Below are 21849 nucleotides of genomic sequence, written 5' to 3'. Positions count from 1 at the left end.
AGAGAGAGCTCTGTTTGGTAGAACTGATCTATAGGGTGATCGAAGTTGGCAGCAAGTGCTCTATAGTTGATCTCTCCAGGTCAATGCTAGTACCAGTGGTTGACTAGAGTGCAGTCTGCTACCCGATCTGCTGTAAAGTGTCAGAGATATTTCTCATGCGCTGTGACGGCAACAGTACACCGGGAAGAATCCAGGCCAGAGCTCCCTGCCGGAGAGCTGAACAGAGCAAAAAGCCACTATTGGTCCTCCGTTAGGATGTTCTGATATTGCGGCAGATCAGGTATCAAGCTGCGCATGCGCTGTTTAGAATGAGGGTGGCGCATGCGTGAGACTTCAGTGAGTATGATAGTGACAAGGTCATCGCGTGCGGACGTCATTTTTGAGCAAGCCTAAAATTGAGTGTTTTTGGGCCATCCATAACATAGTGTTGCGCTGACAATAATATTCTACCCGCCACTGTTCTCTTTCCAGTAAGGGTTAAAGCGACTGTTCAGTCCACTGATTGGACGTTCTTTTATCACTGGTGGAGGCATATACTGAATTAAATGCTTGCCTCTCCTCCATTCCCCTTATGGATCCATCTCAATGTAAGGAGCGTCCCTCCATATTGCCAGTAAAAAGAAGTGGTAGTTTAAAGTCACGGCGACATTGGTTACTACGACTAGCGTTGGGCTCGTGTTAGGAGCTGAAGGCCCTACCTCGAGCCTAATGAGGCAAGAATGTCAGTCCTGACTTATCCAAAGTGACTTATATAAATGTGTAATACGTGTTTCTTTCCCCAGACAGATGGTGTACACGATAAAGATAACACTAGGCCCGGTGGGAGCTCTGCAGGTAATCTCGCCACATCATAAATCTGAATATCATGTAACCGAGAGCTGTAGTTCTGTGTGACTTGTAATCGCTTTTACGTTTCAGAAACCATGTCAGAAGCTATAAAAGTCCTGAAGGGCGAGTACATTCTGCACGCCATCAAGGAGCACAACATGGATCAAGCCATTATATTCTGCCGGACTAAGCTGGACTGTGATAATCTGGAGCAATACTTTATACAGCATGGGGGAGGTAATAACTACAGCCACTTCATAGCTATGACTGAAGGGAAAGGATATTAGGAGACAGAGAAGCATGGTTATGGGCACGGCAGTCCTGACTGGGACAATGGGCTGTATTTCTCCCACAGGCCTTAGAATGGGGATCAATCATACCGTCCATTCTTCATTTCAAACATGGGACAAAATGTGTATTTATGCAGTAATACAAGACTAGCTTTAGGGGGAGGCAATTGCCGAGGGCCCCCAAGGACTTTACCCTAGGCCCCCAAGGACTTTAACCCTGGAAGTAACCTTAGAGGGGACCATTTGAACCTTTAAAGGGGTTGTCCAGGCATGGGGCAGTTTTTCATACTGATGACTCATCAAGAGGATAGGCCATTAGTATATGATCGGTGGGGGTGTGACACCCAGACCCTGCACAGATCAGCTGTTCCGTCTGCCTCCAGGTGCCGGAAGCAGAGGGCATTGACCACTGTATAGCAAACATGCTCGGTTACTGCAGCTCTTCTATTCACTTGAATAGGAGCAGAGATGCAGCATGGCCGCTATACAGTGACCAGAGCCATCTGCTTCTGGCACAGACCGCTGCCTGGCTTTTGTCGGAAAGAAAAAGGGATCAGTGTGGAGTCCGGGTGTCTGACCCCCATCTATCATATACTGATGACCTATCATGTGACTAGATCATCAGTATGGACAACCCCTTTAATTGCCTTAGTCCACCAGGGACCTCCTCGTTGACCCCTTCCCTATTTGGTATGGCAATATTATTTAGACACTAAGTGACAGTATTGTATGGGCATTGTATAGAAGTATAATGTGGCTTTGTATAGCAGTATCCAGGTATGAACATTCAGGTGAAAGTCATTGAGTATCCGTATGTCTACATGTAAACAGCAGCACATCTGGAAATCCACCTTAACTAATTATGCACTTGTGCCAGCTGGACACATCCATATGTAAAGAAGAATGTTCCTGTTCCCTGACACGGAGCAGAGATCTTAATATAAAGAAAACTGGAAAATAAAAACTTTAAGCCAGACTTCTCAGGTCCTCCTGACATGTCTGTTTTAGTAAAAACTTGTATTCCCCAGGAGCTTGTCTTCTTAGAACTCTGCCTTGTGCTGTTTTTTTTTTTTTCCCTTTGTGGAGCAAACATATGTATGTGTTGCAACAATGTACATCAAATTCAACAAGTCAGTTCTGCCATTTATTGAACTATACACAAGATTAAACAATTTATCAATTGCAACACAAGACATGTAGTATACCAAATAAACGACACACTCTATGATTTATCCTACGTCGGGTGCACAAGTCGCCCCCTTAAGGTCAGAATTAGACGAAAATCTTAATGGAGCCACTAGTCCTGAAGTCAGAAATCCTTCTAATGCATCTAGACATTTTCTTCATACGCATCAAGGGAACCTCAGCAGCTTCCAGTTTTCTGGAACTGGGAGGGTTAATAAACCAGTGTGAGGTGGTGATCTTATCATGAACTACTGATGCTTTGTATAAATGTTGTACTTTTTTGAGATCTTATAAAACATACAAAAATGTAAAAATATATAGATGTCATCCACTTTTTGATTATTGTATACACGTGATTAAAGTGGGTGATTTCCTTTCCTGGCTACTATTTCAGCCACACACATTCACTTCCTCCCCTATCTAGGAGTAATGGCTCTTGAGAGCTACAAACGCGTCAGAGGGGACGGACGCTTTATGTTATCTGTCCACTTCGTGTTGCTCCGTTTTATCCGCTGGCTATTCTAAATAAAGAAAATATATGTTTACATTCCACAAGGAGTGCTGATCCTTTCCTCCTGAATACTTCTTAGAACTCCGCCTTGTGCTGTTCCTCTGTAATGCCTCCTGAAAAGGTATAAATAAATTTACAAGATTTTTCCTTGTCAGTAGGGTGTGTCCTGACCCTGTCACCACTGATTGGACAATGTCAGTGTGTAAGTACACGCCCATTTAGCAAGGCTAATGGTAACAACCAGTTGTCAATTTATTCATACATTTCCAGGAGGTGTAACTGAGGAACATCTGAGAGTGTATTTCCTAAAACAGATATTTGGAGAGTGCTGACAGGTTCTCTTTAAGACCCCTTTCCAGTCAGACATTATTTGTACAGAGATACAATGATCATCAATTTGTAAATTAAGCCAAGAAATCCTCTCGTTATCTGCTTAGACATGTCTGCTATAGGACTATGGTTTCTGCTGTGTGGGGGAATTCGTTTGTGGGACAATTATCTGGGGTCAGCGAGGGTTTTTGTGGTACAGATGAGATGCAGATCATTTTGACATTGCCTCCTCTACTCACATCATCCAGAGTACTGCATGAAAAACGAGCTTATGTCTAGAGACTAAAGGGCCTTTTACACTGGTCGACACTCGGCTGGTGCAGCGAGCGCCGATCAGCGAGGCATCGTTGATCGGCACTCGTTTAATCCTGTGACACGGAGCTATGGATGGGACCGTGCAGTCGTTACTCTGATCGCTCGTCCCCATACATTATTATCATGTCGGCAGCGCGTCCCCCTGTTTACACAGAGAGATGTGCTCCCGACAACGATAATATTTCACTTTCTTAAAACTGTACAATCGGCAGATGATCAAGCGTTTGCTCGTTCATCTGCTGATCGCTGCCCTGTTTACACAGGGCAATTATCGGCAGCGCGCGTTCTATTCACTCTTGTCTGGCCGATAATCGCCCAGTGTAAAACCCCCTTTACACAATTTGTGCGTTGTTGAATACAAATAATCAGAAGAATTTTTCAATATTTTTCAGGACCTGACCGAAAAGGACATCAGTACTCGTGTGTCTGTCTTCACAGTGACCGGAAGCCGCATGAGAGAAAACAGAATCTGGAAAGATTTAAGGTACAAATAATATGTAGTTATGTAAATACAATGGCGCACATTAAATAAGACTATGGTAATTTGTCAGAGGCCAGTCAGGGTAGAGGAGATGGTCAGGGTGACTTGCGCCAATGTGCTTCCCAAAATGTTCCTTTGTTTGTAGCGTTGGAGCGACTTGCAGTTCTATACATGTGGATGGGGTTTTATAACTTCGACATGCTGCGGATTTGTCACAGATTTTCACCGTTTGCATTGCATGGGGCAAAATCTGTGCCAAAATGTGCATGTAAAGCCGTGCTCACCTGGTGAATAGCTTTATAGATATAAAGGACAACCAGAAAGGAGGATTTGTCAAAACGTCAAGCGTTCTCATCCTCGTTCTTGTTTTCTAACTACTTGGATTGTATATTTATGGCCTGATGAAGACGCATGTCCTGCGTCGAAACGCGTAGCCTGTTTCTCAATTCATTTATTAAACAAAATTAGTACATCAGCGCCTAGTATATTTTGTCCTATTTTTTCCTCTCTCTTTGACTACTTGTTGCATTGATTCTCTTTAGAAAAGCGATGTTCGGTTCTTGGTCTGTACCGATGTGGCTGCCAGAGGGATCGATATCCGTGGCGTCCCTTATGGTGAGCGCTTGTATTATTATACTTGTGTTTATAGAGTTGGTTGGGTTTACATGGATTCCATTTTGGTCTTTTCTTCCTTGCAGTTATTAATGTAACCCTTCCAGATGAGAAGCAGAACTACGTCCACCGCATTGGTAGAGTGGGCAGAGCTGAGAGGTACCGTATAATTATAATACGTCCAATGGGTCCGAGTGACTCTTATTAGTTAGGCCATCAAGATCTGATCGGTGGGGGCCCGACTCCTGGGACCCCCACCGATCAGCTGTTTTGAAGGGGCTGCAGTGCTCGTCCTTCTCACTTCATTCCTTATCTGCTTGTACTGTGAATCGCGGACACGCTTGTTGGGGCGGTTCACAGTATTACAGCCTTCTCCTATTCACTTCAATGGGAGAAGACTGCAATACTGAGAACCGCCACTACAAGTATGTCAGTGATTTACACTACGAGCAGATAAGGAATAACGTAGAAGCCGCTCTCGTAAGAGCTCTGCGGCCCCTTCAAAACAACTGATCGGTGGGGGTCAGACCCCGACCGATTTGGATATTGATGGCGTGTCCTGAGGATAGCCAATCCATTTTTAGGGACTGGACAACCCCTTTAAGGACCAAACCTATTTAATTAGTCAGTAGGAAACCATGTAAAAGGTTTGTATTAACCCTATGGTGACTTTGCTGTAAACTAACCGTAGAGGGAATGTGTAATAACATTGTTTGTAGAATTCAGGCTTATATTTAATATAATTTACTAGAAAAGTCCTTTACAATAGGACTATATTAGCAATACAAGATGGCCTTTGGATAACCGACTACTTAAGAGTGGCACTCACAGGGACAGGATCCGCTATACCTGGGCACGATGGGGCTGATTTTGAAGGATACAATTATCCCACTGGTTCAACTCTGGTACATTAACATTTTACTTTTGTTTGGCCTATAAAGGCTATTCAATGTTATGCCCTTTGGGGCACTAACCAAGTTCCTTATTTATTTAGAATGGGATTAGCAATTTCTCTGGTTGCAACGGAAAAAGAAAAGGTGAGGAATATAAAATTATTTAGCACGATTATACTGTTTGGATGTTTTGTAAGGTGTTAAATTATTTTAATCAAGTTTAGCAAAACTGTTCTTTTACTTCTGTACATTGGGATGAGAAGTAACCACAGGAATAAACAGTCACTGAAGACAGAGCGGATATTCGTGTATTACATTCTGAGAATGATCCTGTCAGAGCAGCGAGACCTCGGGAGTCCCCTGACAATGAGCTGATCACGCAGAAGCCCCTTTGATCAGCGGTTATTGTCAGGGCTACCAGATAGCGAGTCCTCATTTCCTCAACATCTACTGAAATAAGTCACATGGATGAGTCTGCTTCTCCGGAAGAAGAGCTGCTCTTTGTAGTGGATCCCTGCTCTGGGTAACAGAGGGGTCCTGAGCCGGGGACCCCTCTTTATTACATCCATATGACCTAATAGGTCAAAGCAAGCAGCCTCTTTTTTTTGTTCTTGCATCGCCGCATTCCAAAATCCATAACGTTTTTTTTTATTTTTCTGCCGCCATAACTGTATGAGGGCTTGTTTTTTGCAGCATAGGTTGCATTTCTCAATGGCACCATTTTTTTTAAGGCTGGAATAGCGTAGTAGACTACGCCATTCTATCCTGAGGAATCTCGTCCAAAAAATGTATAGCGCGCAGTATACGTTTTTTTTTTCTTTAATATGGAAGCCCATGGATGTTTAATGCCACTGTTAAGAATCTGTCATTAAATGTATATGTCGGGAGGCTGTAATGACGTAGCTGTCCATATATGTGACATTTATGGGATATGCCAGAACTGTCTGATAGGTGCAAAGCTGGCTTCCAAATCTATCTGCAGAACCAGAGTCACCCCCCCCCCCCCCCTCCAGCCTTGTGGAGTGGCCACCGCTTGCTTGGCTTTTTCTGTTACCGCTACAGAAATAAGTTGAAAAAGCGGCGCACATACACAGCCACCTCTTCATTCATTCTCCGCGGGATTGCGAAGCCGGGTGACCTCCCCCCTCCCGTTTTGGAGATAGATGCAGGTGCCGACTCTGGAGCCCGCACCTCTCAGACGTTTATTGCATATCCCGTGGATTTACCAAAAATGTTTAAGTTGGGCAATGTCATATAGAAGCGCACATTGTATGTAGGTCACTGGAATTATTGTCATTCGTGCAAATCAGAAATCAGCAGGACGAGAACTGGTTACAGGAACTGAATTCTTCATCATCTTAAATGAAGACGTTTCACCTTTTCTCGCAGGTTTGGTATCACGTTTGCAGCAGTCGTGGTAAAGGTTGTTACAACACCCGGCTGAAGGAGGATGGCGGCTGCACCATCTGGTACAATGAGTTGCAGGTAATTTTTCAGTCCACCTTTTAGTGACATTATAAATATTCTTCTTGTATGAAATAAAATGTTGCCGCAATTTGCGAAAGGCTTTGTAAAAGGGAAGCGTGTGTCTCCGCCATGATGTCTTTGGGTAGAAGCCCCTCCACCAGGCTTGACTTGGGTTGACTAACGGTTTACAGCGATCATTTTAGGGCCTGTTCACATCACCGTTCGCTTTCCGCTCCGGGGTTCCGTCGGAGGTTTCCGTCGGGTGAACCCCGCAACGGAAAGTGAAAGTGAAACCACAGCTTCCGTTTCAGTCCCCATTGAAATCAATGGTGACGGAAACATCGCTAATGGTTTCCATTCGTCACCATTCCGGCAGGTTTCCGTTTTAACGACGGAATCAATAGTGGAGTCGACTGCGCTATTGATTCAGTCGGAAAACCGGAAACCTGCCGGAATGGTGACGAATGGAAACATTTAGCGATGTTTCCGTCACCATTGATATCAATGGTGACTGAAACGAAAGCTGTGGTTTCACTTTCCGTTCCGGGGTTCACCCGACGGAAACCTCCGACGGAACCCTGGAACGGAAAGCCAACGGTGATGTGAACAGGCCCTTAACTGTGTCATGTCCTGTTTAACCCCTTAGTGACCAGCCTTTTTTAGGCCCTAATGACCCAGCAATATTTTTTGTTTTTCATCGTCGCATTCAAACAGCTAATTCATTTTGATTTTTTTTCGTCATCATGGCTGTCTGAGGACTTGTTTGTCGTGGGACAAGTTGTATTTTTCACCAAATTTGTATATTTTTTATGTGTTTTACCATTTTTGCACGATACAAACACTTTTTGTATTGTCATATTCTAAGAGCCATAACTTTTTTATTCTTCTGCTGATGTAGCTGTATGAGGGATTATTTTTTTGTGGTACGACATGTCGTTTTTATTGGTTCCGTTTTAGGGTACATACGAGTTTTACTATTCAGGCATTGTTCTGGCATCTTAAAGACCCTCTTGCAATTCACTGTGCGGGTTAAATAACATAATAATTGTATAGTTTTTTTTTGTTTTTTTTTATATATGGAATTTTTCATTTATTTATTAGTAACTTTCTGAAACAATTTTGTACTTTTTTTTTTTTTTTTTACTCCCACTATGGGACTTTACTATGCAATCATTTGATCGCTTTTATAATACTTCTGTACTGCAGTGTATTATGCCTTTGGCAGGGAATAATAGGGATTCACTAAAGGCAGTTCTTGGGGGCTTTTGTGAGGCCCCTGGCTGCCATAAAAATCATCCGCATCTTCCCTCTAAAACCATTTAGATGCCGCAGTTGCTATTGACCGCGGCATCTAAGGGGTTGGATCGATGCTAATTTGAATTAGCCCAGGTGCCCAGCTTTCTTTACACAGCCCGACACTTCGGCTGGGCTTATAGCACAGCGCTGCCTTTTCACAGCGCTGTGGCATAAGTACCCTTAAAGACCACCGTGAAAAAGGGTTTGGGTGGTCAATAATGGGTTAAAATATGTCCTGTTACTTTTAAAGAGGAACTATCTCCTGTCATGTCTGTTTTAGTGAAATAACAGTGCTGCAGCATCTTTTCTTAGAACTCTTCGTTCGGTTCCTCTGCTATTCCTCCTGGAAATGTTTGAATAAATTGACAACTGGTTGCTACCATACCTCTTGTCAATAGGATATGTCCCTACATAGTCTCGTACTATCCAATCACTGCCGACCCTGTCAGACTATGTAGGGGCATACCCTATTGACTAGGAGAATGGTAACAACAAGATGTCCATTTAACAGGAATGGATCCCAGCGTAGAGGAAAAAAACCTGAACTAAAGTGTGTTAAAATATCACTTTATACCAATAAAGAATCTGAAGTGATAGAGCAGAACAACACGAAGAATATAATTACATGTCTGTGGCGTTGCAGGGAGACTGATCTCGAAAATGATGATTTCAGTGACGGAAGTAAGTTGGAGAACTGCTGGATATGCCGTTTGCTGCTGTGCGAGCATAGATGTACCAAAGGGCAAGCGATTTAACCTTTGAATGCCACTTGCAATTCAGCGTTCCTTTTTTGCGGGGCCGGCGATCACTGGTCTTTAGGGGCTCACAGGTTGACGTGTGCACTTAGTTTTGATAACCAATAGTAACTCTGTTGGGAATTCTGTGAGCACCAAAGCGGTTGACGCGCACTTGGCTCTGCTACCTTTTACTTCCAGATTTCACAAGACGTCTAACAACGTCTCCCCTTATTATAGGATATTCGTTGTGTGCGGTTTGTTTTTAGCCTGATCTCTTCACCAGCAGGTCTGACAACTATTCCTACAGAAAATAAGAGATGTGACCATAGTAACCCTTCCATTGCTTCATCACATTTCCTAAATTGCAGGGCAAAACTGTGAGAACAGATCTGTTCGCTATTGGAAACCGCATCTGTTTCTTCCTTCATGCATACAGTTTCATTTTACTATGTTATGCTCCTGCAATTCCTTTCTTCAGCTGCTGTCAGAAATTGAGGAGCACTTGACCTGCACTATATCCCAAGTGGAGCCTGATATGAAGGTGGCCCAGGATGAGTTTGATGGAAAAGTGACCTATGGACAAAGGAGGGCTGCTGGGGGTATGTTCAATGTTGTTCCAACCACCTTTAGTGCTACACTTAAAGCAGATCTTAATATGCCGCCCTAGGTAAGGGTAATATATTACTGAGGCAGGTCCGTTCTCCTATTAGCAAAAATGTCACAAATAATGTGCAGTTTGGCTAATAGGAGCGATCAAAGAGTACACAGGACTCCTAGTTATAAGTCAGGTGTATTCATGAGGAGAGCACACCCCCACCTCTCCTCCCGCCCCCCTCAAAGTGACTGACTACTGACTTCTGTAAATCTGCATACACCGCAATGTATCGATCACTATGAGAAGGACGGGGCAGACTGGGAAAGCGATGTCCTCATAAATATACTGGTGTAATCTTAATCTCTCCTATTAGCCAAATGGCATACATATGTGCCGCTTAGGCTAATGGGAGAATGGACCTGTCCCTGTAATATGCTATTCTTACCTAGCGCACCATATCGAGGAGACAGATCCGCTTTAAAGAGTATGTTCACATTTAAGACCATGTAACCTCAAGACGTCTAAAATGAAAAATTAAACCGTTTTGTGTTTACAGCTTCAGCGCATACTTATGTGTCTCCATGGTTACAGACTGTAAACACAAACCCTGTGTATAGGGAATGTCTATACTGTGGAAACACTTCGGTCTGCATAGGAGCTGTAGACACAAAACGATAATTTTCTTTTTATTCGCGTCTACTTACAAAGCAGCTTCATTTTTTATTTTTTTCAAGTGCATTGGGCATTATAAATAAAAAATTGGTTACAAAAGTGGATATAGCCTTTAAGTATTAAAATATGTTCAATGTATATTTAATGTAGAAGGCAAATTGTTAGATCACTCTTTACTATTCGCCTGCTCCTATGACACGTTGCCTGGCAAAATGCCAACTGTCCCATGATTTAGCGGATTCCTCCAATAATTCTGTTCTTTTCCATTCTTTGACATGGTGTTCCGTTCTTGCAGGTGGGCTCTATAGAGGACATGTCGAAATCTTGGCACCCACTGTACAGGAATTGGCTTCTCTAGAGAAAGAAGCCCAGACGTCCTTCTTGCACCTGGGATATCTGCAGAACCAGCTCTTCAGAAGCTTCTAGGCGTCCGATGTGAGAGATGTTCAGCGTCCTGAGAAGCCCGGTGACCCGCGCTCCCATGTACTCACTGACCCGCACTTATCCAAATTGTAGAAATGGTAATCTATGTGGACATTGGAGTTTGCTCCTTTGTTTTCGGTCCATGTTAGACTTTAAGTTGAGAGAGATACATCTTGTAGTTCTGTTTGTTTAAGGTGTTTGGCGGCGCTCAGTGCAAATAATAATAAAGGCATCAAATGAAAATGTGCTCAGTATTTTTTTGATGTTTAGAAATATCTACTTCTTTTTTTTAAATTAATTTTTTTATGATTTATAAGAGAGATTAGTAATGGACAGGGGCCTAATTATAGGGGGAGGCACCCAGGCTTTGGAGTGTGAGGGGGCCCCAAGATCTCTTCTTCCCATATGATATGACTAGTTCTATAAATAAAGGCTAATAGTTGGGGGTCACATTACAGATTTAGCTTTGGGGCTCAGTACTGTGGTAATGGTTATAAAAAGCATTGTCTGCTAGACAGGCCCTTGTCATATGTGCTCTTTAGAGCATTTTTATTTGATGGAGGAGGTTCCTCACTTTGGAGTCCATTTTTTAGCTTCAAGAAGCACTCCGGCAGTTTTTTATTTTGTTTCTTTGCACATACCATGCTATCTTACCAGCAATATTGTAGCATTTGTACCCAGCTCCGTTGCATCCATGTATTTTAAACCCCTTTCATTGTGGGCTGCTGTGTCATGTGATCTCCGCCTGACCACCAGAATAGACCATGTTCTCATGTATAGACAGGAGGTCAGTCTCCCCTGTGTATATGACTTCCTGTGAAGTACAGGATTACGTCATCACCAATCAAATACCTCCTGGCAGCTCTGAGACCCCTCCCAACCCAGCTCCACCCTCCTTGTTCCTTGTGTTGCTGAAGAAATCACTGCAGGACTGCTAAAACTCCTCCGACTCACACTAACTGTCTATACTATCTGTAAATGCTGTGTGCAGAGAGTCCAGTATATTTCTATAACCTGCTGCTTTCCCCTGCCTCATGTGTAAAAGCTGATATGGAGAAACCTATCACAAACAGAAGACAGGCTGAAGCTTCATCACATAGGAATACACAGACTCTGCAGTGTGGGGACAGAAGTTCTATGTCACTGATCGATCACTTGCTGCTTTTAGCTAGAAAAGCTATATATATATTTTTTTTATATAAGTAAGTTAAACATTCTGTTCTAATATATCTCTATAGCCAGAGTCAGAGCTTTGTTTTTCAGATCGACTTACCTGCAAACGCTGATGCTGCTGCAGAATCAACTGTAGCCTCTGGTGCCGATGTGGCCGACACAATGCAGGACCTGTGAGTGACGTCACAGATCTGCACTGTCAGAAGCTGGGCGTTCTGAAGAGAAGAGGATGTTACTTCTCTTCAGAGCGCCCAGCTAGTGAAAGTATTAAAAACGCCCCGATGTACGCACATAATACACGCCCACTTGGACTTTTACTTTTCAACACACCCACTTGGACTTTTGCAAGCCTCATTTGCATAATTACAAAAATGGTCATAACTTGGCCAAAAATGCTCGTTTTTTAAAAATAAAAACGTTACTGTAATCTACATTGCAGCGCCTATCTGCTGCAATAGCAGATAGGGGTTGCACAATGTGGTGACAGAGCCTCTTTAACCTAAGACAACTGGTGAAGGGTGCAATAATTTATTATAAGAGTATTCAGGTATTACATGTTTGTAGCAGGAAATATATATTTTAATATTGTAAAAGTAGCAGCAGTGCTGTCCCTTACATATTCCTAAATGGCAAAATCAAGATATGTTATGTACGGTATATAGTAAAACGGTGCAGTAGCCAGAAGCATAGCCGCCCCTTACAGTTAGGACTGTTCATTTTGGGGGAAAAAAGGGAAAGTTCATAAATGGATTTTGGTAAATATAATTTAAAAGATCTTTTTTTTATAATTTCCTGTTAATATCGCACTATTCTATTCTGCAGCGGAGACCACAGACTATCATTACATTAATCCCTGTCCGTAGTGGGGCTCACACTCTAATCTCCCTATCTTTCACACACTAAGGCTATGTTCACACAGGCCGGTTAAGCTGCATAAATGCACACCGCGTAACCGCCCTGGTCGCCGCAGGGAATTCTTGATGAAAAACTGCACCAAATTGTGACTGGCGGTGCCGTATTATAACACAAATCTTTAATATACCCATGCGCATAAGCCCTAATGGTAGTAGGTTGATTTCATAGGAAGCCTGTCGGCATGTTTTTGTGACCTCAAAACCGGAGTACCCATGAAAACAAGGGGAGGGCATACTGACTCTTAAGATGTCCCTGGTGGGATTTAAAGCCGGGACCCCATCCATGTGCATAAATGTCTTACTATGTTTTATTTGCATTACTAAGTACTTATTTAATACTGTATGGGAAAAAAGTGTGCCCCATTTTGGGAACGAGTAATTGCCCGGGTGGCACTGAGCTTTCTGTAATACGTTTAAAGGGGTTGTCCGGTTTCAGGAAATTAATGATATTTTTTTGTATAATTAAAAGTTGTACAATTTTTCCAATATATTTCTCTATTAATTCCTCATGGTTTTCAAGATCTCTGCTTGTTATTTAGTAGGAACATTGATTGTTTACTTCCAGTGAATAAAATTCTGTCCATGATCATGTGATGGACACACAGGTGCTGGGATCGTTACATTGTCATGTGATGGACACACAGGTGCTGGGTTGCTTACATGATCATGTGATGGGGGCGTGGCCTGGCTGCTGAACTGGATGGAGGTGTGAGTACTTAGCTCCTGCTCCTGTTGCCCGATTTCAGCGGCTAATACTCAGCCGTGGACCTCGAGAGTGGTCCTGACTACAGGACTACTTACTGGAACATGCCCAGAAAGAAGAAACCGATGAAAAAAACGGAGAAACTTATGGATTTCTACCTTTCCTGCACTCCGGAGCATGGCCAAGATGGCGCCGATACACACTCGCCGGCTAGTTCCTCTGCCTCAGACATGCCGCCCAGATCAGTGGAGCGCATTTCCTTGGCGCTGCCACAGCGAAGGAGTATACCAGGATCTCCTCGGTCGCAAACACCTCTGCAGATGAGGAAGGACTCACCTCTTTCAGGCCAGCTATGCGACCAGGAAGTCCGAGGTCAGCGAACAAGATTTACTCTCTCGGATCCCACGAGGGAGTCACCTATATCACCACAGACGTCGTCGTCTCCTCAAAATCAGCAACTACCTCTGGCGAATGCATCTATGTCTGAGGTAAGAGATGATGTTATGTCTATCACCATACCCCCAGATCCCTCCTACTTATTTGAGGAGATGCCCACGTCTGATAAGACAGTGACTGACTCCATAATGAAAGAGATGTTAAAAGCCTTACGCCAATCCCTGCAAGCAGATATTGGGCGAATGATTAATCCTATAAACGCTGCGATTCAAGAAGTGGATCAGAGAGTGCATGTAGTGGAATCCAAAATGGGGGAATTTGCCCGCTCACATAACGATCTCATAGATGCACACTACGAAATGGAGTCTGAAATGCAATACCTCCGTACTAAAATGGCAGATATGGAGGATAGGTCGAGAAGGAACAACATAAAATTCAGGGGCATACCTGAAAGCATAACCCCCTCGGCTCTGGTGCCATATTTGCAGGCATTTATGAAGGCCATGATACCAACATCCACTGAGGCAGATCTGACCATTGATAGGGCTCACAGAGTTCCCCGCCCTAAACATTTGGCGGATACTGTACCGAGAGATGTGCTGGCGCGCATACATTTTTATCACATGAAAGAAAATCTAATGGAAACGACACGTAAAGCTGGTCAATTACCAGAACCGTATAATCACCTAGCACTATACACAGACCTGTCTGCAGCAACACTCCAACTAAGAAGGCAACTTAACCCTATAACTACTATCTTAAGGGAAAATAAGATTCTCTACATGATCATGTGATGGACACACAGGTGCTGGGTTGGTTACATGATCATGTGATGGACACAGGTGCACGGCTTGTTACATGGTCATGTGATGTACACACAGGTGCACGGCTAGTTACAGTATGTGTATCGGAGCTGTGTCTTCTAATCATTCCAGTACCTGTGTCTCCATCACATGACCATGTAACAAGCCGTGCACCTGTGTGTCCATCACATGACCATGTAACAAGCCGTGCACCTGTGTCCATCACGTGACCGTGTAACAAGCCGTGCACCTGTGTCCATCACATGGACACAGGTGCTGGGATCATTATATGGTCATGTGATGGACACAGGTGCACGGCTTGTTACATGGTCATGTGATGGACACAGGTGCTGGGATCATTATATGGTCATCACATGACCATGTAACAAGCCGTGCACCTGTGTCCATCACGTGACCGTGTATTGAGCCGTGCACCTGTGTGGCCATCACATGACCATAGACAGAATTGTGAACAATGAATGATCCTTCTGAACAACAACAAGCAGAGATCTTGAAAACCCTGAAGAATTAATACAGGAAGTCTATTTGAAAATTGTACAACTTAATTATACAAAAAATTACATTAATTTGCTGAAAGTGGACAACCCCTTCAAGACTGGAATTAATTTCTACAAGTCTGGGAACCCGCTGCTTGTAAACTCTGCATAAATCTTGTCCCTCCTTGAAGAATAGTACTTGTTTTTGTATACACAATAAATAAGAAAGAATATAGTGAAGAAAATACAAAATATCTATCTATCTATCTATCTATCTATCTATCTATCTATCTATCTATCTATCTATCTATCTATCTATCTATCTATCTATCTATCTATCTATCTATCTATCTATCTATCTATCTATCTATCTAATCTATCTATCTGTGGTACCCAGCGTAATGATGCAACCTGTGTGCAATATTTGGCTAGATGTCAGGGCGGTCACACGGCTGCCTCTTCTGTATGGATAAATGAGAGGAGATATTTGGCCTACTTTCTGAGCTCGGCTGATGTCGCCATGGTAACACGGCTTTGTTTATCCTAGAGGATTGTCAACAAGTAGCAATAAAGGGCCAATCCCATTACAGCCTTGTGACCCAGCCTCACAAATATACAGTATAATTGATGTGATGTAATGCTATATTTAGACACTGCTCCTCCATGCGTTTCTAGTCCTGACCACATGATGGCGATAGTGATTCATTCTTTTTCATCCAATTCCCTGTGTCTGTGTCTTTAAATGCTGCTGGCTGGAGACGGTCGGTTTTCCAGACGTCATTTTTGGTTCAGTTACTCGACATTAATGGCAGCGTGACCGTTGTATTCATACAATCTATTCGTTATATATGCATTATTTGTGTGTATGTATATTTATTACAATATTGATTATATATGCTTAAATAGCAATTATGGTTATTGCAAATCCGAATTTGCTGCATTGTCACTTTAATATAATTGTATAGCGGTGCTCCAAATTGTTACGCAAAATTCTCTCTAGATAAATTAGTAATTGAAGTCGGCATCTACCTCAAGGGATCATACTTTATCCCGGATTCACGTACATTACTCAGTTTCATTATTTCTCATTGCTTATATACAGATGTAGCGTCTTTATCTTGACATTTAACGCATTAAATAAACAATGGCTAGATCCCTTATCTTGACTTTTCCAATGGTTTTTGTTGTGTGATATCACGCTGCATCAAATTATCAGAATCAAGATAAAGATGGCTACATCTGTAGCAGCAACATATTCCACAGCAGTGTACAGAGATTGTCATCACTCACATCAGCGCCTGGTCCCACAATCATATCATATCAGAGGAAGAGCTCTACAACAGGAACGTGGTATGGGGTTTGAGGAACTATGCTCTATGCCAGGTTTGCCCAACCTAGGATCTGAATGTGGCCCCCAACCATCAGGGATCATAGATATCATTGCAGGTCATGTTAGATGCTCAAATGTATTTTCCATGTCTGAAAGTAGTCACAAGGGACGAGGAAGCAGGGACAGGTAAGTGCTAGCGGTGCACTGTCTGGTTGGCGCTAATGGAGGGCACTGTTGTAGGGGAGAATCTTATGGCGACGATGTTGGACTGTACGAGTTAAACTTAAAGACTATGTATACCTTTATATATATATATATATATATATATATATATATATATACACACACACACACACACACACACACACACACACACACACACACACACACACACACACACACACACACGTCCTTCTCAATGAAGTAGAATATCATCAAAAAGTTCATTTATTTCAGTAATTCAATTCAAAAAGTGAAACTCATTACGCACAGAGTGATCTATTTACAGCATTTTTTTCTTTTAATGTTGTAGATTATGGCTATCAGTTAATGAAACCCAAAATTTTGTATCTCAGAAAATTAGAATATTGGGTAAAAGTTGCAGATTGTAGACTCCTGGTGTGACACTCTAATCCGCTAATCAACACAAACAACTGCAAAGGTTTCCTAAGCCTTTAAATGGTCCAACAGTCTGGTTCAGTAGCTACACAATCATGGGGAGGACTGCAGACTTGAGAGTTGTCCAGAAGACCGTCATTGACACCCTCCACAAGAAGGGTAAGCCACAAAAGGACATTGCTATTGAAGCTGGCTGTTCACAGAGTGCTGTATCCAAGCATATTCATGGAAAGTTGAGGGGAAGGAAAAGGTGCGGTAGAAAAAGGGGCACAAGCAACAGGGATAACCGCAGCCTTGAAAGGATTGTCAAGAAAAGGCCATTCAAGAATCTGGGGGAGATTCACAAGGAGTGGACTGCGGCTGTAGCCAGTGATTCAAGAGCCACCACACACATGTATCCAGGACATGGGCCACAAGTGTCGCATTCTTTGTGTCAAGCCACTCATGACCCAGAGACCACGTCAGAAGCGTCTCACCTGGGCTAAGGAGAAAAAGGTCTGGTCTATTGGTCAGTGGTCCAAATTTTGCTTTACTTTCGGAAATCTCGGTCCCAGAGTCTGGAGGAAGAGTGGAGAGGCATCAATCCAAGTGTCTTGCGGTCCAGTGTGAAGTTTCCGCAGTCAGTGATGGTTTGGGGCCATGTCATCTGCTGGTGTTGGTCCACTGTGTTATATCAAGTCCAGAGTCAGCGCAGCGTCTACCAGGGAATTTTCGAGCACTTCATGCTTCCCTCTGCTGACAAGCTTTATGGAGATGCTGATTTCATTTTCCAGCAGGACTTGGCACCTGCCCACACTGCCAAAAGCACCAATACCTGGTTTAATATCCACAGTATCACTGCGCTTGATTGGCCAGCAAACTCACCTGACCTAAACCCCATAGAGAATCTATGAAGTATTCTCAAGAGGAAGATGAGAGACACCAGACCCAACAAAGCAGACGAGCTGAAGGCCGCTATCAAAGCAACCTGGGCTTCCATAACACCTCAGCAGTGCCACAGGCTGATCTCCTCCATGCCACGCCGCATTGATAACACCTCAGCAGTGCCACAGGCTGATCGCCTCCATGCCACGCCGCATTGATAACATCAGCAGTGCCACAGGCTGGTTGCCCCCATGCCACGCCGCATTGATAACACCTCAGCAGTGCCACAGGCTGATCGCCTCCATGCCACGCCACATTGATAACACCTCAGCAGTGCCACAGGCTGATCGCCTCCATGCCACGCCACATTGATAACACCTCAGCAGTGCCACAGGCTGATCGCCTCCATGCCACGCCACATTGATAACACCTCAGCAGTGCCACAGGCTGATCACCTCCATGCCACGCCGCATTGATAACACCTCAGCAGTGCCACAGGCTGATCGCCTCCATGCCACGCCGCATTGATAACATCAGCAGTGCCACAGGCTGGTTGCCCCCATGCCACGCCGCATTGATAACACCTCAGCAGTGCCACAGGCTGATCGCCTCCATGCCACGCCACATTGATAACACCTCAGCAGTGCCACAGGCTGATCGCCTCCATGCCACGCCACATTTATAACACCTCAGCAGTGCCACAGGCTGATCGCCTCCATGCCACGCCGCATTGATGCAGTAATTCATGAAAAAGGAGCCCCGACCAAGTATTCTGTGCATATACTGTGCATACTTTTCAGTAGGACAACCTTTCAGTATTAGAATTTTTAAATTGGGCTTATGTCATATTCTAATTTTCTGAGCCACTAAATTTTGGGTTTTCATTTGCTGTTACCATAATCATCAACATTAAAAGAAAAAAATGCTGGAAATAGATCACTCTGTGTGTAATGAATCTATAGAATATATGAGTTTCACTTTTTGAATTGAATTACTGAAATAAATTAACTTTTTGATGATATGCTAATTCATTGAGAAGGAACTGTGTGTGTGTGTGTGTGTGTGTGTATATATATATATATATATATAATCTCAATGTTACAATGTTATAAGTGATTTAAAGCAACTTTTAAATTGACTTTGATTACATTTTTATTTTACTTTTTACGATACAGCTTCTTTGTATCCTATATTCACCAGAGCTGTATCATTCTGTCAAAGCCAGGTCAGCTGGACTAGCGACTCCGCTGAAAGCTGGTTCTGTTTGTGTCTAAGGGTATGTTCACACGGCCTATTTACGGACGTAATTCGGGCGTTTTAACCCCCGAATTACGTCCGAAATTACGGCTTGAAAGCGTTGACAAACATCTGCCCATTAAAAGCAATGGGCTGACGTTTGTCTGTTCACACGAAGCGTATATTTACGCGTCGCTGTCAAAAGACGGCGCGTAAATAGACGCCCGCGCCAAAGAAGTGTCATGTCACTTCTTCAGACGTAAATGGAGCCGTTTTCCATGGACTCCATGGAAAACCAGCTCCAGTTACGTCCGTAATGGACGCGGCGTTCAAGCTCCTGCACATACCGTTACGGCTGAAATGACGGGGCTGTTTTCTCCTAGAAACAGCCCCGTAATTTCTGCCATTACGGACGCTGTCGTGTGAACATACCCTTACACTCAGGATCCAGTAATAACGATCGCATCTAAGTTGATAAATTTAGATTTGATTATTTTTAGCTGGATCCTGCAGGTCAGGGACAAACAGAACCAGCTCTCAGCGTAGCCGTCCGTTCAACTGACCTGGCTGAATCGGCTTTGACAGAATGATACCTATTCTGTTAATGATACCTATCCTCCTATGTATACAGGATACGTAGAAGTTGTATTATAAAAAGTAAACACATTTTTTAATAATAGTCAATTTAAAAGTTGGCTTAAAGAGGATCTGTCACTAGTTTAGTAATGCCCTATCTCGTAGGTAATCTAATAGGCGCTGTCACACTGATAATGATAGGGAAAATTGTGTCCCAAAACGTTTATTATTTTAAAAGTTATGAGTTTTTTCTAAATATGTAAATGAGGCAATACTAGACTAGTGGGAGGTAACAGCAGCGATTCTCCTGAGGTGGAGCCTCCTCACAGCCTCTGACCTGTCCTATCAGCATGAAGCTGCTTCATACAGTGTGAGAGACTGAGGCTGGAGGGAAGGGGGGTCACTTCATATAGCCATATCTCTCTTGTCTCCCTCCCACCCCCCGCCGCCCTGTCCTGTTCCGTCACCCCATTGGAAACCCTTTGCTTGGGAACGGGCCCGGTGCGACATGCCCTTTCCGCTATCTATGCCATGTTTCGGCTCCTCTTCGACGCAGCCGCCGCCTTCTCCTTTTGTGGACAAGTGGGAGCAGGATTTAAATTTATCTTTTTCTGACTCCCAATTGACCAGGATTTATGATTTAACTCATGGATCGTCAATTTCTAGTCGTATCCAAGAGGCAGGATATAAACTTTTATCTCGATGGTACTATGTTCCGTCTAGACTCCATGTTATGTTCCCCAATATCTCTTCTCTTTGCTGGCGCTGCGGGTCTTCTGACGGGACCCTTCTCCATACCTTCTGGGATTGTTCAGTGTTGTCTCATTTCTGGCAGGAAGTTTGGAGAATATCCTCCTCTTTCTCTGACCACACCATACCATACCTTTTACTCTGGCCATTTTTCTGCTTCATCTCAGCGACATTCCTTTTCCAATATACAAAAAGTCTATTCTTCGACACTTAGTTACCAGTGCTCGAGCTTGTATACCTGTTCTGTGGAAAAGTAAGGAACCTCCCCTCCTCTCTCAGACTCTGGTTTCATAAAATAGAGGAAATTAAGCACATGGAAGACCTTACATCTCAGTTGACTAACAGACCTGGCAGCTTCTCCAAGACTTGGTCCCATTGGATTGTCTATCAGGACTCTCGAGAATATCGGACCATCATGGCCAGCTGAAATTTCCGACGTTTTTGAATTGTGTTCTGGATCATGTACCTATGTGTTCCCCCCTCCTCCATTCCCCCCCTCTCCTTTTTCTTTCTCTCCCCTGTCCCTACCCCTCCTCTGTCCCTAATGTCGCATATATCATTTTGTAAATTGTTTGATGCAATATTTTGGGCCTATGTGTCCTTGTCCCTTCCCCCCGTTTTTCTTTTTTGTTCCCTTGTTTGATATGTTCCTTGTTTGAAAAAGCAAATAAAGAAAGTATTTACAAATAGCCATATCTCGGGCTGTGGACCACCTAGTACAGCGAGATTCTAATCTTTCATATGGCACCAGGAATGCAACCGGAGCTATCACCAGTTGAAAACACAGTCGGGAGTGGAAGCTGTATACTATATGATCACACTATGTTGCTGGGCAGGGAAGGGGAAGAAGCTGTATGACTATTGGACAGCGTCACACAGAAAACATTACACCGTCCAGAGAGAAAAGAAAGTCACCTCCCATTTGGCAAGTATAGCCAAATTAGCATATTTAGAAAAATGCACATGACTTTGCAAATAATAAACGTTTTAAAAAATAAAAATAATAAATACACTGTAGTTATCAGCATCGTAGCGCCTATTAGATTAGTTAGGAGAGAGGGAATTAATAAACTAGTGACAGATCCTCTTTAACCACTTGCGGACCGCCCATAGACTATAAACGTCTGGGCGGTCCACAATTAACTATACAGGGACATTCCAGAACGTCCTGCAGATTTAGGGTAAGGCCACACGGAACGGCCCTGACGGTCGCAACACGGCCAACAACCACGCTGGCATTATGTAGGAGTGGTTGTCAAATACCTCGTTAAGGAGTTTTCCAGTTACACGCTCATGCGCACTGCCGCTCCATTCATTCTCTATGGGAGCGCCAGAGATAGCCGAGTGCAGTGTT

The 21849-nt window shown here is 43.4% G+C and overlaps 1 protein-coding gene across 2 annotated transcripts in view; it reads left to right on the top strand.

Moving 5' to 3' along the window:
- DDX1 (DEAD-box helicase 1) overlaps positions 1 to 10878 on the top strand; it is a 32277-nt gene extending 21399 nt beyond the window's left edge. For both annotated transcript variants that reach the window (XM_075861088.1, XM_075861087.1), the window contains exons 18-26: positions 783 to 834; positions 919 to 1065; positions 3852 to 3943; positions 4483 to 4555; positions 4639 to 4711; positions 5547 to 5589; positions 6835 to 6930; positions 9424 to 9544; positions 10508 to 10878. In XM_075861088.1, the coding sequence (XP_075717203.1) occupies positions 783 to 834; positions 919 to 1065; positions 3852 to 3943; positions 4483 to 4555; positions 4639 to 4711; positions 5547 to 5589; positions 6835 to 6930; positions 9424 to 9544; positions 10508 to 10638 (828 nt within the window). In that variant the 3' untranslated portion in view covers positions 10639 to 10878. The remainder of the gene's footprint in view (positions 1 to 782; positions 835 to 918; positions 1066 to 3851; positions 3944 to 4482; positions 4556 to 4638; positions 4712 to 5546; positions 5590 to 6834; positions 6931 to 9423; positions 9545 to 10507) is intronic.
- The last annotated feature ends 10971 nt before the right edge of the window (positions 10879 to 21849 follow it).

The sequence above is a fragment of the Rhinoderma darwinii genome, chromosome 4, assembly GCF_050947455.1.
Source record: "Rhinoderma darwinii isolate aRhiDar2 chromosome 4, aRhiDar2.hap1, whole genome shotgun sequence".
Taxonomy (NCBI): domain Eukaryota; kingdom Metazoa; phylum Chordata; class Amphibia; order Anura; family Rhinodermatidae; genus Rhinoderma; species Rhinoderma darwinii.
The sequence above is the reverse complement of the archived record's forward strand: the minus strand, read 5'-3'. Positions and strand labels throughout refer to the sequence as shown.